At 42.6% G+C, this 23,137-nt stretch overlaps 1 protein-coding gene across 1 annotated transcript in view; it reads left to right on the forward strand.

The window, feature by feature from the left end:
* The window catches only part of Adamtsl3 (ADAMTS like 3), a 284,359-nt gene that overhangs the window by 151,007 nt on the left and 110,215 nt on the right, over positions 1-23,137 (forward strand). The window contains exons 8-9 of the mRNA XM_028754834.1: positions 12,224-12,298; positions 16,496-16,653. Of these exons, the coding sequence (XP_028610667.1) occupies positions 12,224-12,298; positions 16,496-16,653 (233 nt within the window). The remainder of the gene's footprint in view (positions 1-12,223; positions 12,299-16,495; positions 16,654-23,137) is intronic.

The following is a 23,137-nucleotide window of genomic DNA, read 5'->3' on the forward strand; positions in this document are numbered from 1 at the left end:
ATATATATCTTATGCCTTGTTTTTAAAAATAAACTTTGGGGTTGTATAGGAGGTGAAAAAAATGAGACTTAAAATATGAAATATTTTATGACATAGTTTTCCAAATTTTTCATGAAAAGATTGCAAGAGCCTGGAGAAGGTTCTATGCTGCACAAAACTGAGTTGATGTGAAGTTACCTTTTTGTCCTGAAATCTCCGTGGTTACTTCTGTGCTTTACGTGCCACTCTCAGTACCTTCGAGTTAAGCTTTTTATTAATATACTGAGCTCCTGTTTTGGTGTGTCAGGTCCCCTTCACACCTAGTACAACCCCTGGCACATGGTAGGTTCTCAGTGAGAGGGTGTTGTCCTGACCTGAACAAATGTGAAGAGCCCACTTGGACCAACAACTCCACAGCAGTAATTTCCAGGGACACTGAATGAAATTAAAACCCACAACAGCGTCCAGTGTCACCCAGGAGACATGGCATGCACCATCCAGATGTAAGTGCTGGGTCTAATTAGTGCTAATAGTTGTCAGGGTACTGCTATTGCTGCTGCTGCTGCTGCTGCTGCTGCTGCTGCTGTCTCCCCCCAACTGTTTACATGTTTATTTTGTGCCAGGCACAATTTTTTTTCTCTGAATGTTCTGACTTACTCTTATCAGGTATATGCTATCATGCCTCTCCATGACAAATGAAGAAATAATCTCAAGGAAACGGAGTAAGTACCTTGTTTTAGGTTTTACAGCTCATGAGTAGCTAGAATGGTTGGCTTCAGGTCTGTGTGCTCAGACATCCTCTCAAAGTATCCTGAAAAGACAGCTGAGACGGCGTGAGATTAAAAAGTACCCAAGATTCAAAGCGATGGGCTAGAACAGAAGCGGAAATAGAGATGGATAAGGTTCAACCAACACGCCCCTATTTCTCCTTGGTGGAACCTAGCTTAATGGGCCCTAATCCAGCAGGCAAATCAAGGTCACCTAGGCAGTTTGTCCCACCTTAGAATCCTTAGCTCTGCCCTACAATGTTATAATGTGCTGGTGGGGGAGAGGTCAGAGAAACCAGGAATCAGGGGTTCAGATATACCACTAGATTTCCCAGGTGATTTTCTTACCTCTGGCCAACACTTACATTTTTCAGCTTCAGTCAAGATGACTGACATATTCATTTCTGCCAGACTCTTAATTTCTTAGATACTACATTCAGCCAGAAAGGAATAGGCACAGTAGGCTTTTATGGACCATCTGGGCAGAACTTTGCTAGTTGTGGTTGTGTATCAGACCCCTGCCCCTCCTTATTGTCTGTTGAACAGTTAGCTGTGGAAGTAAGCAGCAGCACATATCTGACTAGATACACTGCTGGTTGCCTCACACTTTTGAGGCAAAGGCATGGTAAGCCAGTAAATAAATATCTCCAGGTTCAGGGCACACAGAGGCCAGGCGCTTGCAATGCTTGACTTCCATGATGAAGCCTGATGGCTCAGGGTGTGGGCGGGGCAAGGATGCGGCTCTAGGCAGGGGAGAGAGAGGAATCCATTTCCAGCGTGTGGAAATCCTTGCTGTATTCCTACCACTCTTTAATGCTCTCTGCTTCTCGCTATTCCTTTTCCTACTTTAGATCCTTGGCTTACTTCATCTAACCTCTCTCCATTTGTGGAAATCAGCCTGAAAACCCCCTGCAGCTTTCGAATCCGGGCAGCTGCACGCTGACTCCTTTCTCGGGACTGCACAGCCAGCCACTGCACCATGGAGTGACAGCTGGAGCTCGGACAGATTTTATTACTGTAGTTTTGAAAAGCTGTCAGCGTCTGCTTGCCTCGAGGTGATAGAAGGTGCTACCTTTAGTCTCAGCCAGATGGTTGTGGTCATGCAGGAGTAGTAACCAAACACCACGGTCTTTCTGATAACAAACACTTTCATACCTGTTAGCCCCATGTAAAGGCAAGCACATGGTAGTTTAGTGGTCTATTACGAACACTAGTATCTGTTCAGATCCCATTCTTTTCTTCCTGAAAAAAAAAAAGAAAGAAACTAGTATGTTCTGTTGAATGGTGTGTTTGTATGTGAGAGTCGTGTGGATAGCTGTGTACATTTGGATAATAGAGAATGTAGATAAGGGATGACTCAGAGTTTCTATCGCTGGGGTAAAACACCATGACTCGTGACAACTCATAGAAGAGAGAGTTTATTTCATCTTACAACGTTCAAATCACACTCCATGGCTGAGGGAAGGCAGGGCTGGAACTCATGGGCGCAGGAGCTAATGCAAAGGCCAAGGACGAATGCTTCTTACTGGCTTGCACATGGCTTGCTGGGCCTGCTTTCTAATACAACGTAGGACCACCTGCTCAGAGATGGCACCACCCACTGTGCGCTGGGCCCTCCCACACTAATCATTAAGAGGGAAAATGCCCTACAGATTTGCCTATAGGCAACCTTGTGAAGGCATTTTCTCAATTAAGATTCCCTCTTCCCAGGTGAGTCTAGGTTTATGTCAAACTGACCAGCACAAGGGGAAAAGAAAAGTAACATGAAAATATTTAAACAAAAGAGCATTTAACAAAAAACAACCCCAAACAATAGAAAAGATCACACAGACACACAAAACATACAAAAACGCAAACAAATAATCACATGGACACACACACAGAGGAAAGTGGAGATGCTGTTAACATGAAGGTCCATTTTCCTTATGTTATCTTGTAATATATATTAAATAAAACAAAATAATAAAATATATATGCTGGTATACTTGGACTTACTAGTGAAAATAAGCATTTTGATATAGATCACAATCCCAGGATGTGGCTGCAGTTGATGCTTATTGAACCTTTAATATTGTGAGGACATTTTCCAATACACCTTTTTATTTGAAATAAGGTCTCATGTGGCTAAGAATGACTGACACTCCTGACCATATTGCCTCTGCCTCCTAAGTGCAGAGACAGTACATCCACACTGTCACACTGAGGTCTATTTCCTACGTGTCTTGTGACTTAGCAAAGCCATGATCCACAACAGGAAACTAGAAATTGAAAAAAATAATAACAGGGAACAGCTGGGTTTGATCATTGTGTGCTTGCTTGCGCATGCATGTGTGTTTGTGTGTGTGTGTGTGTGTGCGTGTAAGCCAGTGGCTGCAAACTCATTCATCCGTGTGGTGATTGTAAATCACACAGTGGTGCCATCGAGAACATACGTGGTGAGCCCACTGAAATACAAGGTAAGCCAGGCTCTCAGAAGAAGAGCTAAGTGTGGAGGTTTTTGGTTCAAACCTTGGACGTCTGACTTAGGACCTCTATGCTGCTGGGCAAGTCACTGAAACATGAACAAATACAGTGGTCTTCATTGCAGAGATGGCTTTCCACTAGTACAAAATGGCAGTTTGTCTCAAGTAACATAGCATGGTACCTGGACCACAACACCTCCTCAGCCTTCATCCAACATCTCATGGCACTACGTTTGATTTACAATCACCATACAGAATGATTGAGTTTGCAGCCACTGGCTTTTACACACACACACACACACACACACACACACACACACGTTCTTTGATGAACCTTTTGCAAGTATTGCTCACTAAGCACTGAAGGCAACTTTTTAGGCCAAGGTGCTGCTGTTCCAGCTCATGTTGTCAGACTCAGAGTCTGGGAACTTAACCTCTATTTGACGTTGCCCCTCTCTATAGTTTGTACAGTTAAAGTGATGCATATCCCACCTAAAGAGTGAGAAGAAAGGCCCTGGAAGATGGTGCTGCCATTGGCAGGATCAAGGACATCACAGGACAGATTTTCAATGAGAAGGTTTGGGAAGAATTCCAAAATAATCAGTGTCCCGCAGGAACGATTGGCTGCCATCACCACCTCCAAATCTGAGCGTTCCCAGATGTGGGCCTCTTGCCATCAATATGATGGTGTAGAACACAGAAGAAGCCTCTGGTCGGTGGGATACACTTCAGCCACTGGATTCTGCCACCATGGAATGTGTGGGATCTGAGGGTACCTTAACCTTGTTTGGCACCTTCATCTGTGCACCTACATGGGAGGTTCCCAGAGGCCTCTCTGAGCCTGCTCTTATTCTAGTTCTTACCCCACCTGATCCACAGCTCTAGGCTAGCTCCAGACCCAGGGAGAGTTTGCCAGAAGGCCTAGAAGTTGCCCATTCTAATAGGAAGGACAAATAAACTATGGGGAACAAGGCTTATACCAGAGCGAACAGCATTTGTAGCAAAAAACAAATACTTTATATCCATCAGTGGTCTAAAATTTGTGAATCAAGAGCCACCACATCTGTCTGTCTGACCAGCAGTCTTTCAAACCTTAGTATTATGTTTTGAATCTCAACTCCCCGCCCCCACTTCCCAGAGTACAGCTGGCTTGGTCACCAGCCTCTGGTTGTAGCTACTTGGAGACAGTGGCTTCTTTAGGAGGCGGGGCCTAGTGGGAGGAGGTTAGGAGTGAGGTCCTCAGTCTTGCTCTTTTCCTTTTTTTCTTCCTTTCTTGAGACAGGATCTCACTCTGTAGTCTAGGCTGGTCTCAAACTGGTGTCAGCCACCCTGCCTTAGTTTCTCTAGTGCTGAGATTACAGAGACATACTATCATGCCTCATATTGGGTTCTGCTATTGAAAAGGGTACTGGGGTACTGCCTGGGATCTTCTCTCCCTTCCTGCTTCCCAGCTGGCAGGAGTCGAGGAGTTTTATTCCAACATGTATATCCAACACCGTGACATACATCACTACAGATCCAAAAACAACAGGGCCAGGAGCTGGACCCTCCAAATCCATGAACCAAGACAACTTTTCTGACTACAGGTATGCAGGCCTATGTGAAGAGAATTGCACTTTTATGTAAATATATATATATATATGTGTGTGTGTGTGTGTGTGTATAATTTTATATGCAATTTTATTTATATATATATCATACATACATTATATACATAATATATATATTATATACATACACACACACACACACACACACATTTGGGAAGCTAGACCTGATGACATGGTCCAATAATCTCTGCTATTTAGGAGGCTAAGGCAGGAGGATTGCAAGTTCCAAGCTAGTCTTGCATACAACATGAGTTCAAAGCCAGCCCTGAAATCCCAGTGAGTACTAAGAAGGGAACTGGGGCTATAGCTCATGGTAGGCAAGAATGCTTTCCCCAATGCAGAAGACCCTCAGTTCAATTTCCAGTACTGAAAAAGATACAAGTAAATAAAATAAGTAAAAAAAAAAAGGATTATATTCTAGGTTCCAAAAAGTATTGAAAAAAAATCCCAATAAAAACAGAAACCACCAGAAGAGGCCGCGCCCTGCAGCTGCACCCGCTCCTCCCCCTCCTGCTGCAGAGGCACAAGGCTGCCTTGCTTTCCAAAGCTAATTAATCCCTCCATCTGGGCTCTGGACTCCAGCCCCTCTGCTTCCTCAGAGACCTCACTCCGCCCATCAGCCCCTCTCCTTTATCTTCCCTCCCTTTCCCATCAGAGCTTTGTGTGATCAGGTCTCTCCCATCCTTAAAGTCTAATTTTTAATATGTGTGTATATATCCATGTCTAAATGTACATATGTGCATATCAAAATATATGAGCATTTAGTTTTAGATTTAAAATAGACAGAACGTGTTTTCATCATTTAGTTCTTTTACAACTACATCAAGAAAAGTCTTTCAAACACACCAGTCTCTATTCCTGCCCAAATCCTTGCCGACCACTGCTGCCAAGTGTTTGAGAGATTGTTTACATAGGCTGTCTCTACTTTTTCATCATCCCATTGCTCAGAGCCTCTGGTACAGCCTGCTCTTCAGCACGGAATGGCTTTTCTGCAACCCATCAACAATCCCCTTACGGCTCCACCTGAAGGCACCTTAAAGCTGTCCTCCAGGTGCTCCAGGATTACCTCAGGCTTCTGCCCACCACCCCAGTGCTTCTGCCTCACAGGGTTCACCCTGGTCACCCCTCTGAGTTAGACTCACTCATACAAGTCAGTGAATACACACTGCTGAAAAGCATTTGTGGTGGAGTCAGGTCTCCCCTTCTGCCCAGTGTGACTTTGACTTTATTCTTGCTATGTATAGGTCCTATGAAGTGACAGTGGTACAGCATCCTCAACAGGACTTGGGCTGCAGGTACTCTCTGGTCTGACCTTCACTTATGAGGCAGGATCCCTGAGAGTGAGCAGGAATCAGCTGCAGCAGGTTTCCTAGTGATTCATACCTAGGATGGAATGTGTGTGTGTGTGCACACGCGTGCATGTGTGGGATGAGAAAGTACATGTTGTCATCCAGTTTTCCCAGAACTATTTCTTAAAGATGCTTTTTTACCAACAATATATATATATATATAACAAATCAACAAAAAGCAGGCAGCTGTGGCAGTGTAGGTTTAATTCTTATTTTTCTGTTCCCTTAATCCATGTGTCTGTGTGCTTGAATGTATCAGAGACTGAGACAGATAGGTCACTGAAACAAAGGGTTCTGGATTAGAAGAAGCACTTGCATTGCAGGGTGAAAATTACTTTCCCGAGAATCTGAAGACATTAATCTCTGCAGAAGAGCCTCCTTATAGGATGACCCTAGTTCCAAACCTCTCCTGTTGCCTTTGCGGCCCAATCTAAGAGTAACACAGTGGGAGAACTGGGCTCCGCTATCCTCTGCAAAAATAAACTGTCAGGACTCTGGCCTGTGTGGTTTCATGGGAAACTGTAGCAATGGGGACACACACACACACACTTCTCAAGAATACTATAGCCTACATGTGTACTGTTACTGTTCACTCCAATTGATCTGCTCAAATAACTCTTCATTAATTCAAAGAAAGTTTTGTTTTGTATGTTCAAAAAATACATTTTAAAAACTGTTTTTATTACATATGATTTGCTATATGCTTGTTATATAAAGTCCAGACTCTCCTAGCAAAGAAAACCAAAATGGCCAACAGGCAATATGATCAATCATTGTCTAACAGACTGCACAGTTATCATGTGATGGGTCCTTCTTGGCAGAGGTGAAGTGATTGAATATGTACAATATATATCAATAATTTATATTATAAAGTTGGCATGCTTTCATCCACAAATCCTAACCAGGTCTGTTCTTTAACAGTGTAAATACTATTGCTAATTGCCTATATCCCGGGGGTTGCTATGTATGTGTGTTCAACATTCGCACAATACATCGTGAACCTTCCATATAACAAGTGCTTCCAAGAAGGGCACACAATCAGATGATGTAACTATTTTTCTTGGCCTGGGGACATGGCTCAGCACATAAGTGTTTGCCCTGCATGCAAGCAAAAACACCAGATCTTGGACCCCCGAACCTCATGGCAATATCAAGTTGGTGTGGTCACTCACCTATAATTTCATCGTCACAGGGCCAGAAAGGGGATCCCTGGAATAAACTGGGTAGCAAGCTCGGTGCTTGATTGAGAGACCCTGCCTGAAGATTCTGGATATCAACCTTGAGTCTCCATGTGCACATACAAACGTGGATGTGTCCCCATATATGCAGAGATGGGTATGCACTTTCACACATACTACACACACATACATGGGAATAGAAAATGTTCACACCTTGCTTTTATTTGCCGAGTTTTAATGTGTCGATTCTCTTAATTTTTTCAGTACAAGTAGATATTTCTAACTAATACCATTTGTTCCTATAGATCTTGTACCTGGGTTCAATATTTACACTGCGTTTATGCTACATGCCTCATTTACCCATCATCCATCATTCTAGCTGTACCTATAGAATCTAAGCTGCATGCATCACATTTTGATTCATGGACCAGTCTTTTCCTTCACGGCATTTAGTTTTAAAAATCTCTTTTTTTATGTAGAAACCATTTTCTACGGTATCAGTTTTTTAAAGAGTTCTTTTTAGTTGTCTTACAAAATGTTCAATGTTCTAGACGTGTCTGGTTATTCTCTATTGTGATATACTTGTGAAATTGTGTGTGGTGTGGTGTGTGTGCGTATGTGTATATGTGTGCTCGTGTGTGAGTGTATATGTTTGTGTAGAATTGTGTGCATGTATGAGTGTATGCATGTGTGCAAGTGTTTACATGAGTGAGTGTGTGTGTGTAGGCATGTGAGTGTGTACATGTGTGAGTGTATGTGTGAGTGTATGTGCCTGTGTGAGTTATGTGCATGTGTGGTGTGTGTGTATGTATGTGTGTGCATGAGTGTGTGAATGTGTGAATGTATGTGCGGGTGTATGTGTGTATATGAATGTATATGCATGTGGGGTGTGTGCGTGTGTGTGTGTATGTTAGGACATATTTCCAACAGACAACCAGGTAGCTGGCAGTTTTGTTCTAACCAACACTCTCTGCTTCAGGGTAAAGAGACAAGAGCTCAAGGTCTTTGCTGGCCTTTCTGCATAAGCACACAGCCATCCATACATATGACCATCCACCCATGCCCAGGAATGCTCTGGACAAGGTTTTCCAGTTCTTCCACTGAAGGTTTTTGATACTTACTGAAGAGCTCATGTAGCCTTGAGATTAAATAATGACTTCTGATTGTTTTGGTCAAACTTTCATCGAGAGGCTGTCTGTACTGGGCAAGCTCACAGGTCAGATTCAGGCAGCTTAGTGAGTGAGGTCTTCCAGGAAGCTACCACACAAGCCAAGTAATGACCACTGGGAATTGGGCTTTTAGGGCGCCACAAGCCCATTTCCACTCCTGCAGAGTCTGGCAAGTTGGTGGCCTTCACTAGGGTTAGAGCATTTTTTGTTTTTTGTTTATTGTTTTTTTGTTTTTGTTTTTGTTTTTTAAAAAAGGTTACTATGGGGGTAGAAAATGGGAAGATAGAAATAAACAAGTTGATATCCCGTAGTCTTTTCTTACCCCATGTTTTTCTTAGAATAATTACTGCCCAGACTTTTGCAAGCCTTGAGTTAATTTTGGGGGCTTTGGAAATGCTGGTAGTTACAATTTTTACTCATTGTCTTTTGCTTTCAGAAATCCTTACTTGTTGCTTGCTTTGATGTTGTTTTCTTATTTTGTCAAATTAGTCATTAAATAAGGCCAGAAGTTTCCTTCAGTCTCTTTGGAACCTTTTTAAAAAAAAAAAAAACAAAAAAAAAGCCAACCTGTTTTTCAAGACAAGGTCTCAGTATGTAGCCCTGGCTCTCCTGGACCTCCATCTGTAGACCAGGCTGGCTTTGAGCTCACAGTGATCCACCTGCCTCTGTGTCCCTTAGTGCTGGTATTAAAAGGTGTACACTACATTGTCAGGCTTCTTTGCAACCTTTTAAGGAGTAAGCAGTTGCTCTGCTCTTCTTTCCTCTTGACAATTGCGTGTTGAAGAAGGTTGTCACTCACTGTCTAGTCTCTGGTCTTCACATTGCTTTTCAACACTGGCCCCACATAGTCTATGTTCCCTTTGTTTTGTATGCTGTTCGCATGAAATAAGCTACTCCACCTGAAGACCTCCTTGTGTTCAGGTCCTCTGGGTGTGAGTCCCTTAGAGCTGGTGTCTGTAGTTCCTACCGAATCATGCAGGGAGGCTCGCTGTGCGCATCTTCTGTCTTGTGACTCGTGTGATTGAAGATCTCTCATAGGATCACATCCCTACTCTTCACTTGGAAGCTCCCACACTTCCTATAAGAAAGGCACCCACTTCCAGTCAGGTGTCGAGCTCCCCTGCAGTGTGGTTTGTATGACAAGGCCCCACACATGTGTTACCCTGTCCTGTTTATCAATGTGAGAACTGTAAGCTGCTTCCCAGGTGGTGAACAGTATCGTTTTCCAGCATTATTTGGGATTGCTGCTTTCAGTGTATTTTGTATGACTAACTTTACTGTAATTATCATTCTTATTAAGGTGTACAGATTGCTGCATTATTGCCTGCCTGGGGACCCTTTGTGTTAACTCCAAGTCCTTTCAACCTGACGCCAGAGCTTTGTCTATAAGGACTTCCTTGAGTTCTCAAAAAGACATTGGTGTGCTGTGATGGTATAATGTACTGTTTTCTGATCCAAACTGTAATTGGTCCCCTAAAAGCCTCATTTTTTTTGTAGTGGGAAGTGGTGTCTGAAGGCACAACTTGGTGACAAGTATGCTCACTGCTATTGGGTTAGCTTATGTTAGGTTTGTGTGTGCCTATACCAGTGCACAATGCTGGACATTAACATAATATGTGCTATATTTGCATAATACGTATCACATAGCATTAAAATATATAAATATATTTAAATATATAATTATATAACGACATTCTAAAGCATTTTGTGTAATATCAGAATACCTCTTGGACATAATTTCTTTCTTTTATGACTACAGTATTTTAATATTTTTTTTCTCAGAATATATTTGCATATGTTACTGTTTTCTAATTCCATTGTCAGGAATCTACAGGGAAGATTATGGTGGTGATGATGATGTTTGCTTTTTACCTCTGGGAATAATTTTAGTGGCTCATCATCAAGTCTGCTCATGGCCTTAAATTCATCATATTTAAGGATATTTCTTCAATTCCTGGTGTTAATAAGACTGGTATAATCAATGTATGCTAAATTTTAGAAAATGCTTTTATCTATAGGTATGATTAAAACCAAGCCTTTGTTCCTCTGGTTTCTCATTTCATTGATAAATCTTCCAGTACTGAATCAGTCATTCACTTGAGAATTTCTTTTGTGTTCTTTTGAGAGAGCTCGGAATCAATTTGTTATCTATTATTCAGTATTTTTATCTATAACCTTTGTCAAATGGATTCATACACATCTGTTCTCTGGGCTGCCTCTTTTTGGTGAGAGTTTCAGAGTTATGTTGATCCTGAACTCATCCCTAATAGCCTAGCATTGGAACAGAACTGCTTGCTTAAGGGTTTTCAAAAACTCTCACAGCAAAAGGCTTCAGCCCTCACCTTTTTGCTATTAACAATTATTTCAGCTTTAATCTTCCCAATTTAAATTTCAAATTTAAGTAAAAGTATGTATCATACCATATATTATTTTAAAAAGACATTTTATTACAGAAAATTCAGAATGTATCATATTCTCTGCCCTCTAGTTTTCAGTCTCTCTCTGAGAGGACCGTCACCAGTGTCTCAGTGGGAGCTCCCCTTCACATCTGAAGGACAGTGGAACTGAAGTGACTTGTTGTTACTCAGTAGTGAGCAGACACACAATCCTCTGCCTCACACTCTTATGTGTACACTCTTTGTCTTCCCATTCACACACAATATAGTGTACCATATGCATGAAATATAGTGTTGTATGTATTGCTGTAACTTACATATACAATACTGAAACACATATTTCTAATATAAGATTATATCATATGATATATATATATATATACATATATATATATATGGCACATGCACATGTGTGTGCACATGCACATGTGTGTGCACATGCACATGTGTGTGCACATGCACATGTGTGTGCACATGCACATGTGTGTGCACATGCATGTGGAGACTAGAGATAACTTCAAGTGTTCTTTTGAGGCACCTCTTTTGAGGCAGTCTCTCACTGGCCTAGAGCTCACCAATTAGGTTATGCTACCTAACCACTGAGCCCCAGGCATCCTCCTGTTACTGCCTTCCAGCTCTAGGATTATAAGCATGTATCACCATATCTGATATTTTTATGTAGGTGCTCAGGATTGAACCTAAGTCCTCACGCTTGCAAGGCAAGCATTTTACTATGATCGAACCATCCCTCAAAACGTCCCTCGCCACCACCCCACCATTTTAGTCGTTTTAAGTGTCTGCTTCAGAGGAACCATCGTTATCACCTGTCTCTAGAATGTTCTATAACTTTTAAAACATAAATTTTCACCCCACTTAGCAAAAACTCTTTATTTCCCTCTTCCCCAATACCCAAGTAACAATGATCCTACTTTCTGTCTGTGTGAACTTGGCTCTGTGTCTTGTCTTTTCACAATTGACTTCGCTTGGTACAGTTTCTTCCCAGTCGGTGCATGAGAGCTTGTGTCAGAATGTCCTTTACCTGCAGGTTCCACACAGATGTCAGTATGTGGACGGCCACTTGCCTTAGCCACACACTTCGGCTGTGCGGACAGTGCTACCTCGAATGTGATTGTGCAAATACCTGTGTGAGTCCCTGCTCCTGATTCTCACGGGCGTCCACTCGGAAAGCAGAACCACTGGTCATCTGGTTGTTCCTATGAGGAACTGCTGAGCTGTTAGCTCCTGTGCTCACTCACACTCCTGGGCCTTCAGCACTTGAGGTTTCATTACGTTTGTCTTGGGTTCTTTTCTAGCGGAGGAAAATGTGATTGCTGTTCCCTTGGGCAGTCGAAGTGTGCGGATTACCGCGAAAGGACCTGCCCTGCTCTGTAAGTAGAATTCTACCTTAGCATGTTACAAAATGCCCTGACAGCAATGTCAGACAAATGAAGACCCACCTTCCACGTTCATGGTAGGGATTTCCTTCCGTTATATTGAAACAGTCTAGGAATATACATATGCTGTAGGAACTGTTCTAAATACACTTTGAATTGAAATGGAATTTCATCACTTCAGCCCTCCCTCCATTTTATCCATCCAGCCCCTTCCAGATGCTCTCCCTCACTCTCACTTTTCCTTTTATTATTATTATTATTATTATTATTATTTGCATGTGTGTGCGTGTACACACACGCTCATGCACACTATGAATTGTTCTGTTCTCATGGTTTAGGGTAGAAAGGATATCAATTTGAGCTTAATGTCCTCATGAAAGAGAAAATCTAATTGTATGTATAATATCTGTACAAGGATTCAAGGATCTTCTGGAGATGTCAGAAGTTTGGGACTAAAAGAAAAAAATTAATTATAGACCTGCCAATGACCTTTGACCTGGAAGGATAAGCTTTGCTGCTGATTTATCATGGCTTCCAGCCCAGGTGTCAGTGAGAGCTAGTGAGGGCTTTGTGGGCTACAGAGAGTTTCTCTCAAAGGACAATGGAGCTGTTTCTTTGCCAATGTCAGACGACATCTCTTACCTTGAAGTTGTTGCTTAGAGTGTACAGAAACTGGGAGTGTCATGGTTTTCTCGCTCTCTGTCAAGGTATCTTTGTAGCCTCACGCAACTCTTCCTTAGTTGTATACAGAAGACAGTGGTCTCAGACAGACTCGGCTGTGAGTTTGAAGAAGCTTATGGGGTTTAGAGGCTTATTTTTTTTTAAAGATTTATTTATTTATTTTATTTATGAGTACACTGTAGCTGTCTTCAGACACACCAGAAGAGGGCATCCAATCTCATTACGAATGGTTGTGAGCCACCATGTGGTTGCTGGGATTTGAACTCAGGACCTCTGGAAGAGCAGTCAGTGCTCTTAACCGCTGAGCCATCTCTCCAGCCCCCTAGAGGCTTATTTTTATTGTTTTAAATTCTGTGTATGTGTAGGTGGTGTGTGCATACGAGTGTCCTGACGACACTGAAGGTGGTTCCCAAGTTCAGTTTTGGAAGACTATAGTGTTGTTTTGAGAGAAGGTCTTGCTCTGTGGTCCAGGTTGTCCTAGAACTCATCATGTACCCTAGGCTGGCTTTGAACTTGTACTAAACTTCTTGACTTAGTCTCCTGAGGCCTGGGTTTGCCAGTGTCAGCCATCGTGCCAGCTCTAAGGGACTTTTTAAGTTATAAAAACAGAATATGAAAGCAGTAAACAGAGTAAGTACGGGCTAATGCCCTGGGGAAGCCTCATTTTCACCAGCGTGTGCTGGTGGATGAAGCCTGGCTTTGTGTTAGAGACTGGCACTCTTCTGGAGTTCAGAGTTCAGAAGTTCCCTCACTTCTCCAAGTGACAGATCTATTGCTTGGAGTTTTCCTCTTCTGAACAGCCCCACAGGCGGCTCTGGAAGCCTTTCTGAAAACCACCCTTCTCCACTGGCTGCCTTGCAAAGGATTTAGTTTACATGTCTGAGTTTCACAGTACAGAAGGGGTTTTGTTTTCTTGTTTTATATAACCAATTCTTTATAAAAGCTATATTTCTGAAATCAAGCTTATTTTTCAGTATTAAATCACCCTTTAAAGGTCCATATTAACTGTAACCTTCCAAATGGCGGCAGTATTGAAAACTGAGAGTGCTTGGTACCATTAATTTCAAGCCCCTTTGTTGTGGGATAAAATTTAATTATAGAGTGTCCATCTCACAGTCTGCCTAGCACTCTTAGATCCTGATTTTCTAGCATGTTCTAATCCTAGCCACATTACTGTAGGGAACACACAGCCCTGGATTTTCCAGTCATGTGTTCCTCCCCAAATGGAAGCAATAAGAAAGTCCCTGCAAAAGCAATGTAATTGTTTTTGTAATTATAGCAAATGTAATTATAACAAAGCTATGGCTTTAATTATGTTTGACTCAGCTGGTGAGGTGACTCAGCAGCTGAAGGCATTTGCTGTCAGGTCTGGCTACCTGAGTTCAATCCCCAGGAGCTATGTGATAGGACAAAAGAGTGGTGGCACACACACACCCATAAAAAAGTAAATGTAATTTAAAAAAATAGTAAAGGCCTGGAGAGATGCTTAATGTTCAAGAGCTACTTTTGCAGGGAAAGTTTGGTTCCCATCACCCACATGGTAGCTCACATCTGCATGAAAGTGCAGCTCCAGGGCATACATCCAGTGCCCTCTTCTGGCCACTGTGAGAACTGCACTCATGCAGTGGACATTCACACAGCACACACAGACACACACACACACACACAGACACACACACAGACACACACACACACACACACACTTTTTTAAAAAAATTAAAATTCAAGGTAATAGTAAACCGAAGGTTCTAATAACCATAACCCAAAAGGGCAATATGTCATAGGCTGGAACCTCCACCAACTGAAGATATAATTTTCTCCCAAGTTCTGTCTTCTGAGCGTGACTAGAACTATGGCACTATACATAATGACCAAAGTAAAGCAAAGCTGAGCAAGACAGGTACCCGCTGCCAACGCGCATTTGCTGTGGGGACACATTTGGTGTTGAAGGGCTAGCCGTCCACTCTCACGCACAGCCACCTAAGAAAGCTTTCCTAACCTCCACAGTCAAAACCAGTAGTTGTAACCTGCCTAATGATCTGAACCTTTGACACAGTTCCCCATGTTGTGGGGAACCCCAACCGTAACACTTTTTCATTGCTATTTTATAACTGTAATCGTTATGAAGGTTTTTTTACACTGTTATGAATCATAATGTAAATATCTGTGATTTCTCATGGTTTTAGGTGAGTCCTGTGAAAAGGTCATTTGACCCCCAAAGGGGTCACAACACACAGGTTGAAAAACACTGGTCTAAACAAATCTCTTGTTCACCTGGTTTTGCCTCTTTCCAAAGGAGCCACAGTGTAAGTCCTTTGGTTAGAGATGGCTAGAAGCAGTCATTATCTTTAAAGCCATCATTGTTTTTCTTAAATACAGATTAAAATATTTAAACTTGCCCTTACAGGGGCTGGAGAGATGGGTCAAGTTACTCTTTCAGTTCAGCACCCTCGCTGCAGCTAACACTCGCCTATAAATCCAGTTCAAAGGGAGCTGATGTTCTCTGACACTCACGGGCTCCTGCATGCACATGGTACATACAGTATCATGCTGGCTCACATGTGGAAACATAAATATAAGATACACGAGATCTGGGCATAGAAGAAGGCATCGGGCCATAGTGGTGCTTTCCACCACGTGAAGCTGCTGGTCCTACTTGCTCACGTCTCCTCTCCTCACTAAGGAGGCTGGAGGGCAGAAATCACTTGAGCAGTAGACAGTAGAACACAGATGCATATCCCCATCCTTAGTAATGGTGGGATGATCATAGACTCCTGGGGTCTCCCACTTTGCCACCTGCTTTAGATGCCACAGAGGGCTCTATGGGGACTCAGAACTATAAAGCATTCACTTCTGTAGCTCCTCTAGGCACCCAACTCAAACTATGGAAATAAACTCTACCCTGGGCTTTAGTGGATGGATGCCATGGAAACTGATTTTCCTTTGCCACCTCTCTGGATTCCCACACACTCCTTGTTGCCCAGTTCCTGGGAAATGTACAGAGTTGTTCTTTAGCCTTGTGTTAAAGCAACCGTTGCTCTTACACAGCACACATCAGTTCCTGGTTTGGCTATGGTGCTGTAGATTCACAGCCTATGGACAAGATGAGAGAAGGCGGTGTAGAGCATCTCTGTGCTGATTTCCGTGAATTTATACTTACTTAAAAAGAAATAACATTTTAAAGTAAAATTGAGATTCTTTCTCCTGAATGAGTACTAAGAGACTTAGCTTCATTCACTCTGTGATGTTAGGTACCTCATGAAAAAGCATAAACCAAGAAAATATTTCTCTTTATTCTGTGGTAGAAATGGTTCAGGCCAAGAAGCACTTGCTAGCACCTCAAAGCCTCCCACGTCTGTTCTGCCGATATGAACCAGTGCCCATCAGCTGAGGAAACAGTGCTATATTCACTGATTATACCTACTGCTGTTGCTCTAAGCAATTGTGCTATTTAAAATCAAATGTCTTTAGAGTGGTTCCCATATTTACATCTTATTTTCAAATTTTCAGTTATTGAGTCAAAAACACTTCAAGGAAGCAGAGGAGAGCACAGCTTCAACAGTCCTGGTGTTTTCACTGTAGAAAACACGACGATTGAGTTTCAGAAGAGTGCTGACAGACAAACCTTCAAGATTGCGGGACCCCTGATGGCTGATTTCATCTTCAAGGTAGATGGACCATCTTAAAGCATCCTGTTCAAGCACAGCAAGGGAAGCGTAGTGGGTATATCCTGGTTTCCATCTGAACAGGCCATTCCCAGGAACTGTTCCCCTCTCTCAAGTAGATTCTTAAGAATTGGGAGTCAAATCTTCATTCTTCCAGTGGGAGATAATTTCATATTCATCACCCCCATGTGCCACACTCAGTTTAAGTCCATCTGGAGGTTGGTGGAGATGGGAACTAGCTAAACATGTCATCCTGGGAAGAAGGGGAGAGGACAGAGGGTTATTCTTTGGCTTCCTTTTACAGGGGCTGTCTCTCCCATCCTCAGCCCTGAGAGTGTGTTGCACTGCAGCAACTGATTCAAGATCAGGGTCACAGGTGATGAGAAACCATGCACTAGCATCCTCTCAGACTGTATCTTCCCTGAGACCTGAGTCCACTTCTCTCTCTAGGTAGAGTTGAGCCATCTTTCCTTGTACAAAGGAACGAAGTGAAGAGCTCAATCTGTTGCCAAAGCAGGGCAAGTTAAAACCAACCCCTTGTAGATACAGAAGAAAACGAACAAGATATGAAAAACCAAATGATTATTCAGTGAGCAAGTCTTCCCTCCATTCCCAGGAAAATCATTCAAAATGTAGAAGAAGAATGAAAAGCACCTTGATGGTCAGTTATACCTTTATGAAGGAAAATGTTTATTACTTTTCTGGTTGCTATAACAACAAAAACCTGGACGCAAAGAAATGTAAGGAAGGAGAGAATGACGGCTTTACTTTGGCTCACAGATAGAGGGTATAGCCTATCATGGTGGGCAAGTCATGGTGGTGGGAGCATGTCATAGCTGGTCACCTCTGCAGTCAGGAAGTAGAGTCAGGACCCACATCAACATGGGTCTTACTGACTCAACCTAGTCTAGGAACTCCTTCACAAACACATCCAGAGGCTAGCCTCCTGGATGATTTTAGATCATTTTAATCTTTAGCATCACAAAAGACCCCTGATACCTTTTTAAAAAAACTATTTGTGCTAAGCATATCAATTAGACAAAGAATGTTCTATTGAAACATTGGTTGTAGCTGCTACCAGTGAGACATGTAGCACTTTAACTAAATCTGTGAACTCATCTGAATCCCTCGAGTCTGACTTCAGCCTGCAGTGTGACCAGCCAAGGCTTTTAAATAGTGTGTGATTGGTTCGTGTTAATTGACAGAGTCTAGAATCACCTGGAGGTGGGCTCCTGGGCTTGCCTGTGTGAGATTATGTTAACGGAGGTGGGAAGATTGACCTACCCACCGTAGGTGGCGGATTCCTTGCCTGGGGTCCTGGACGGTGTATGCTGTGGAGTGAGCTGAGCAGACAGGAGCGTTCCTTCACCCCTCTGCTTCTTGGCTGTGAATGTGATGTGACCAAGCCTCTTGAAGCTGCAGCCTCCTTGTCTTGCCCACTGTGACAGATATGACAGGTGGAACTCTGGGAGTATGAGCCAAAACAAACCCTTCCTCCCTTAAATCACCTTTGCCCATGTTTTATCACAGCGTCAGGAACAGAAACTAATACAGTGATCAATGCTGGAAGAAACTTTTTAAAATATAAAAATATTAGTTCTTTTTTTTTCTGCTGTAAAAGTGGAAGAGATTAGACAAGTAGCTGGTCTGCTCTATGTCCAGGAGATTGAGGTCACTCTCTGGTTTGCCATAGCCCATACTTCCTCCAGTTGCTTCCCTCATGTTGTGTTAAAGGAACAGGCATCTGCTGCCATTCATCCTGTTCCCAGTGTCTGTTGTCTGCTTGACTTCCATACGTTTCTGTGAGTCCTGTGTGGGATCCAGAAGGAAACATACTTACCTCTTTGGTTTGTTATTATAACATGAATTCTATGCTTCCTCTGCAGTGTTCCTGTGTGATTCTCTCTCACACACATAGACTCGGTATTTCTTCCTTTTAATTGCTGAGAGTGTTTGTGATCTCCTTAAGTCAATATAGAGGGCTCTGACTGGGTAAGAGACAGTGATTGCCTGGAGAAGATGCCTACAAAGATTAGTATTTCAAGATATTGGATATAGTGTCTGCATGAATAGAACTTGGAGAGATCCTGTTGATTCTCTGTACAAGAGCATACATTCTCATAAACTGTAGATTTCTTGGTGTGTAAATGCACGTGTGTGCTCATGCATGGAGAAGCCAGAAGTCTATGTCAGCCATTGCTCCTTAGGAGTTGTCTTCTTTGTGTTTTAAAGACAGTCTCTCTTTGCAACCCAGGACTCACTGATTAGACTAGGCTGACTGTTCTGTGAACCCAGGGAGTCTCCTGTCTTGCCTGTCAGTGCTGGAATCACAAGTGTGTGCCAGCATCCCCAGCTTTTGCTTTAAATTCAGTCACTCAGGTCTATACATGGCAAGCACTCTACCAGCTGAGCTGTCTTCTCAGCCAACAGACCAGTTCTATGAGTTGTCTATATGTGCATGCACAGTTTTGTGTGTGTGTGTGTGTGTGTGTGTGTGTGTACCTTTGTAATACTAGAAAGTACATCAGAGAGGGAAACCACAATAACCGTTGCAGAGGAGACATGTGTTTTGGGAAAGTGGCCTTAAGTTCATTTATAATATATGATTCTTAAAATAATTTTAGTACTATATATTCACATATCACTTGCACGAATAAAGACTATTTCCAACCTTCTTACCCAAATATACATTCACCTCTTAGTAGACTGTCATTTGACAATGTGCCCTCTGCACTCTGATTTCGCAATTCTCTTGTCTTCTGTCTCTGAATCCTGCTCTCTCTCTCTCAGACTGAATAAATAAACAGCTCTGGACTTCAGCTTTAGCGTCTGGAAAGCTTTGGGGCTCTAGAGACTGAAGGGGTTGTTTAAAAACATATTTATCAGAGAGTTACACATAACTAACTGTGTGTAAACAGAATGTCATTTCCATGCCTACAGCTGTATTCCTCCATGACTGCAGTGTGTTTGGTGGAAGAGAATCTGGCAAAGTTGGAGACACTTAAATGAAGCAAGAGTGACTCTGGTGTTGTTTTTATCACAGTCAGGAGCTTGTCCAGATTATGTGTATTTCTAGGAAATATTCTTTTCCATCGGTTATTTCTATTTTCATCCAATTTTGCTTCAGAACATTGTAGTGTAGCCTGGCTTGCTGTGGCTGAGGTGAAGGACTCTTTGCTAATCAAGCAACACTCCTTTTCGTAGAGGGAGCAGTGATGTCCAGTGGGGCAACTGATGACTGTCCCCCCATGTTACTACACCTTTCTTGTCTCTCTCCACTGAGGACATCTGGAATAAAGATGGCTTCCACCTAAGACTGGACTCTGAGTCAACGGGGCCCAGGGGCCGCCTACTCCATGCGACTGCCAGCTCAGTCATGGGGATACTGGGATGTGCTTGTCTTCATCATTTACGTCACAGGTTTTATAAAGAGCAGGGCTTTTAGTAAAGGAGCTGTTGGAAACTACTGTATTTTCACATTCTAACGCATACTTCACCCAAGAGAAAAAAAAATCCTGTTTTCTTCTCTTTAAGAAACTCCTTTTTTCATAGCTAGATTGATCCAGGAAACCTTGCCTTTTTTTTTTTCTTTCTGTGGGTTTCTTGCTCTATAATCTTGTTCTCCTGAGCACACGAGTTTCTCATGGAGGCTCCTGCCCCATCTCTGTTGCAATGGGGTGGTTTACCCTGGAGTATGAGGATTTTGCTCCTGCAGTATATATACCTGGCCATCAGGGGCAGTAGAGATTCTTGACCAAGTCACTGCTGTTTCAACCACTCTCAACCTTCCTAATGCTGTGACCCCTTAATAGAGATCCTCATGTCGTGGTGACCTCAAGCATAAAATTATTCTCATTCCTACTTCATAATCATACTTTTACTACTACTATGAATCGTGATGTCTGTGTTTTCTGATGGTCTTAGGCGACCCTGTGAAAGGGTAGTCTGACCCTCGAAGGGGTCACAACACACAGGCTGAGAAATGCTGAACTATAAGCAGTGCTCCCCCAGAGGGAATTTACCTACTACTGGTATATTGGTATCTGTATGTAAATGTTTAGGATGAACAAGGTGGCATATGTTTCATTGAGATTACCTTATGAAATAAAATTTAATTACTTTAATGAAGATACATGTTTCTGTGGTAGAAACCTCACTGGGAGAGACACGGAGAGAGAAAGACATATGGCTTCTTTGTGGCCTGAAGTTTTCCCTCTACAATCTATTACTGAGGCAGAGCCATCTTCATTCAGTTCAGATATTTTATGTCCCTGTAGGCATATATTTTCTGGTTGCTTTCCCCCTAGTTTTCAAGCATTCGATCTGTCTTCAGGTTTCTCTGACCCAGCTCTGATAGTTTATATGCCCTCTACCCAGAGTCTTGCTAGAGAGTAATAGCTCCTCTGACTGCCTGGATTCCTTTCTGCCAGAGAACATGCCATGACCTCACCACGTGGGGGCAGCAGAAGTGAAAGCCACAAATTCCCAAGTGCTTTAGAACACAGCCGGGCGGCAAGCATGAGGGATGATGGTGGGGGAGTGGTTTAGGCCCAGGACCTGCCTGGGGTTCCGGAGGTTGTATTAACAGAATACCACAGAGTAGACGGAATGTGTGGGAAAGAGAGGGACTCTTATCATTCTGGAGGGCTTCATATGCAAAACCAAGGTGTTAGCCGATTGACTCTCTCTGAGGGCTGTGAGGGAGGACCTGCTCTGTGTCCCTCTCTTCTCCTTTATCATAGCTAAAGAATTCTTATTATCTTCCCTCCGTTCATGTCTGCCTCTGTAGCCAACCCTGTTTCCATAAGAACACAAGCATATTGGGCCAAGGCCCAGCCAATTAGTCTCATCTCAGCAACATGACATCTGTGCAGACCCTGTGTCAGACCACATTCTGATCTTCTGCAGGCTAGGGCTGTAGTGTAGTTTTTCTTTCTTTGTTTCTTTTTTATTTTATTATTTTATTTTATTTCGTTTCATTTTTTGTTGCTGTTTTTCAAGACAGTGTTTTTCTGTGTAGCTCTCTGGCTGTCCTAGAACTTGCTCTGTAGATGAGGCTGGCCTCAAACTCACAGAGATCAACCTGCCTCTGTCTCTGCCTTTCTGCCTCTCCTCTCTCTACCTCTCTGCCTCTCTGCCTCTCTGCCTCTCTGCCTCTCTGCCTCTCTGCCTCTCTGCCTCTCTGCCTCTCTGTCTCTCTGCCTCTCTGCCTCTCTGTCTCTCTGCCTCTCTGCCTCTCTGTCTCTCTGCCTCTCTGCCTCTCTGCCTCTCCCCCTGCCTCTCTGCCTCTCCCCCTGCCTCTCTGCCTCTCCCCCTGCCCCTGCCCCTGCCTCCTGAGTGCTGGAATTAAAGGCATATGCCAGCACTGCAAGGTCCCAGTGTTGTTTCTTATGGGACACTAGTCAATCGAAAATAGTGGCAATGGGGAAGGAATTTCAATTATTCATCACTGACCTCCATCCAAATCCCATCCCCACTTGAATGTTTGCTGCTGATCACAAAGGTGGAACTCTGGAAGAATCTGACATGCTCCTGAAATGTGGCCTCTGAGGCTCATTTCTTCAAGCATTTCAAGCAGAGAGTGCTAATTCACGTCTGCAATCAGGCAGCTGAGGCAGGAAGAGCACAAATTTGAGGCCAGCCTAGGCTATACTGTGAGACTTTTTCCAAATTAATAAATCTGGGTCTAATAAGATGGCTGGGCAGGTGCTTGCTTGCTACCAAGCCTGAAAACCTGAATCCAGTCTTTGGAACCCGCTAGCTCCTTTGATCTTTACACAAGTGCTGTGGAATGAGTGTATTCACATACATGCACACACATAGTATATTTCTTATCAATATAAAAATTCATAGCTAAGTTATATATGTAAATAAATACAAATTATGAATATATTATGCTAATATTTTTAGAAATCATTTCAAAGTGGCCAAGTCAGTATCTGTATCATGTTGAATGATATTTTTTATGTGTTCTTGGATTCTGTTTGCAAGGATTTTATTAAGTATTTTTGCATTGATGTTCATAAGTGAAATTGAAGTTCTCTTTCTTTGTTGAGTCTTTGTGTGGTTTAGTTATCAGAGTAACCATGGCTTCATAGAAGGAGTTAGGTAGTATTCCTTCTCTTTCAGGTTTGTAGAATAGTTTGCCAAGTATTGGTATTAGCTCTTTAAATGTCTGGTAGAATTCTACACTAAAACCATCTGGCCCTGGGCTCTTATGTTGTTGCTGTTTTTGTTGTTGTCATCATCGTTGTCATTGTTGTTGAGAGACTTTGGGTGACTGCTTCTATTTCCTTAGGAGTTATAGGACTGTTTGGATAGCTTATCTGATCTTGATGTAACTTTGATATATGGTATCTATCTAGAAATTCATCCATCTTGTTCAGATTTTCCAGTTTTGTGGAGTACAGGCTATTGAAGCAAGACCTAATGATTTTCTCAGTTTTGGTTAAATCTCCCTTTACAGTTCTGATTTTGTTTATTTGGA

The sequence above is a fragment of the Grammomys surdaster genome, unplaced genomic scaffold (assembly GCF_004785775.1).
Source record: "Grammomys surdaster isolate TR1022 unplaced genomic scaffold, NIH_TR_1.0 126036, whole genome shotgun sequence".
Taxonomy (NCBI): Eukaryota; Metazoa; Chordata; class Mammalia; order Rodentia; family Muridae; genus Grammomys; species Grammomys surdaster.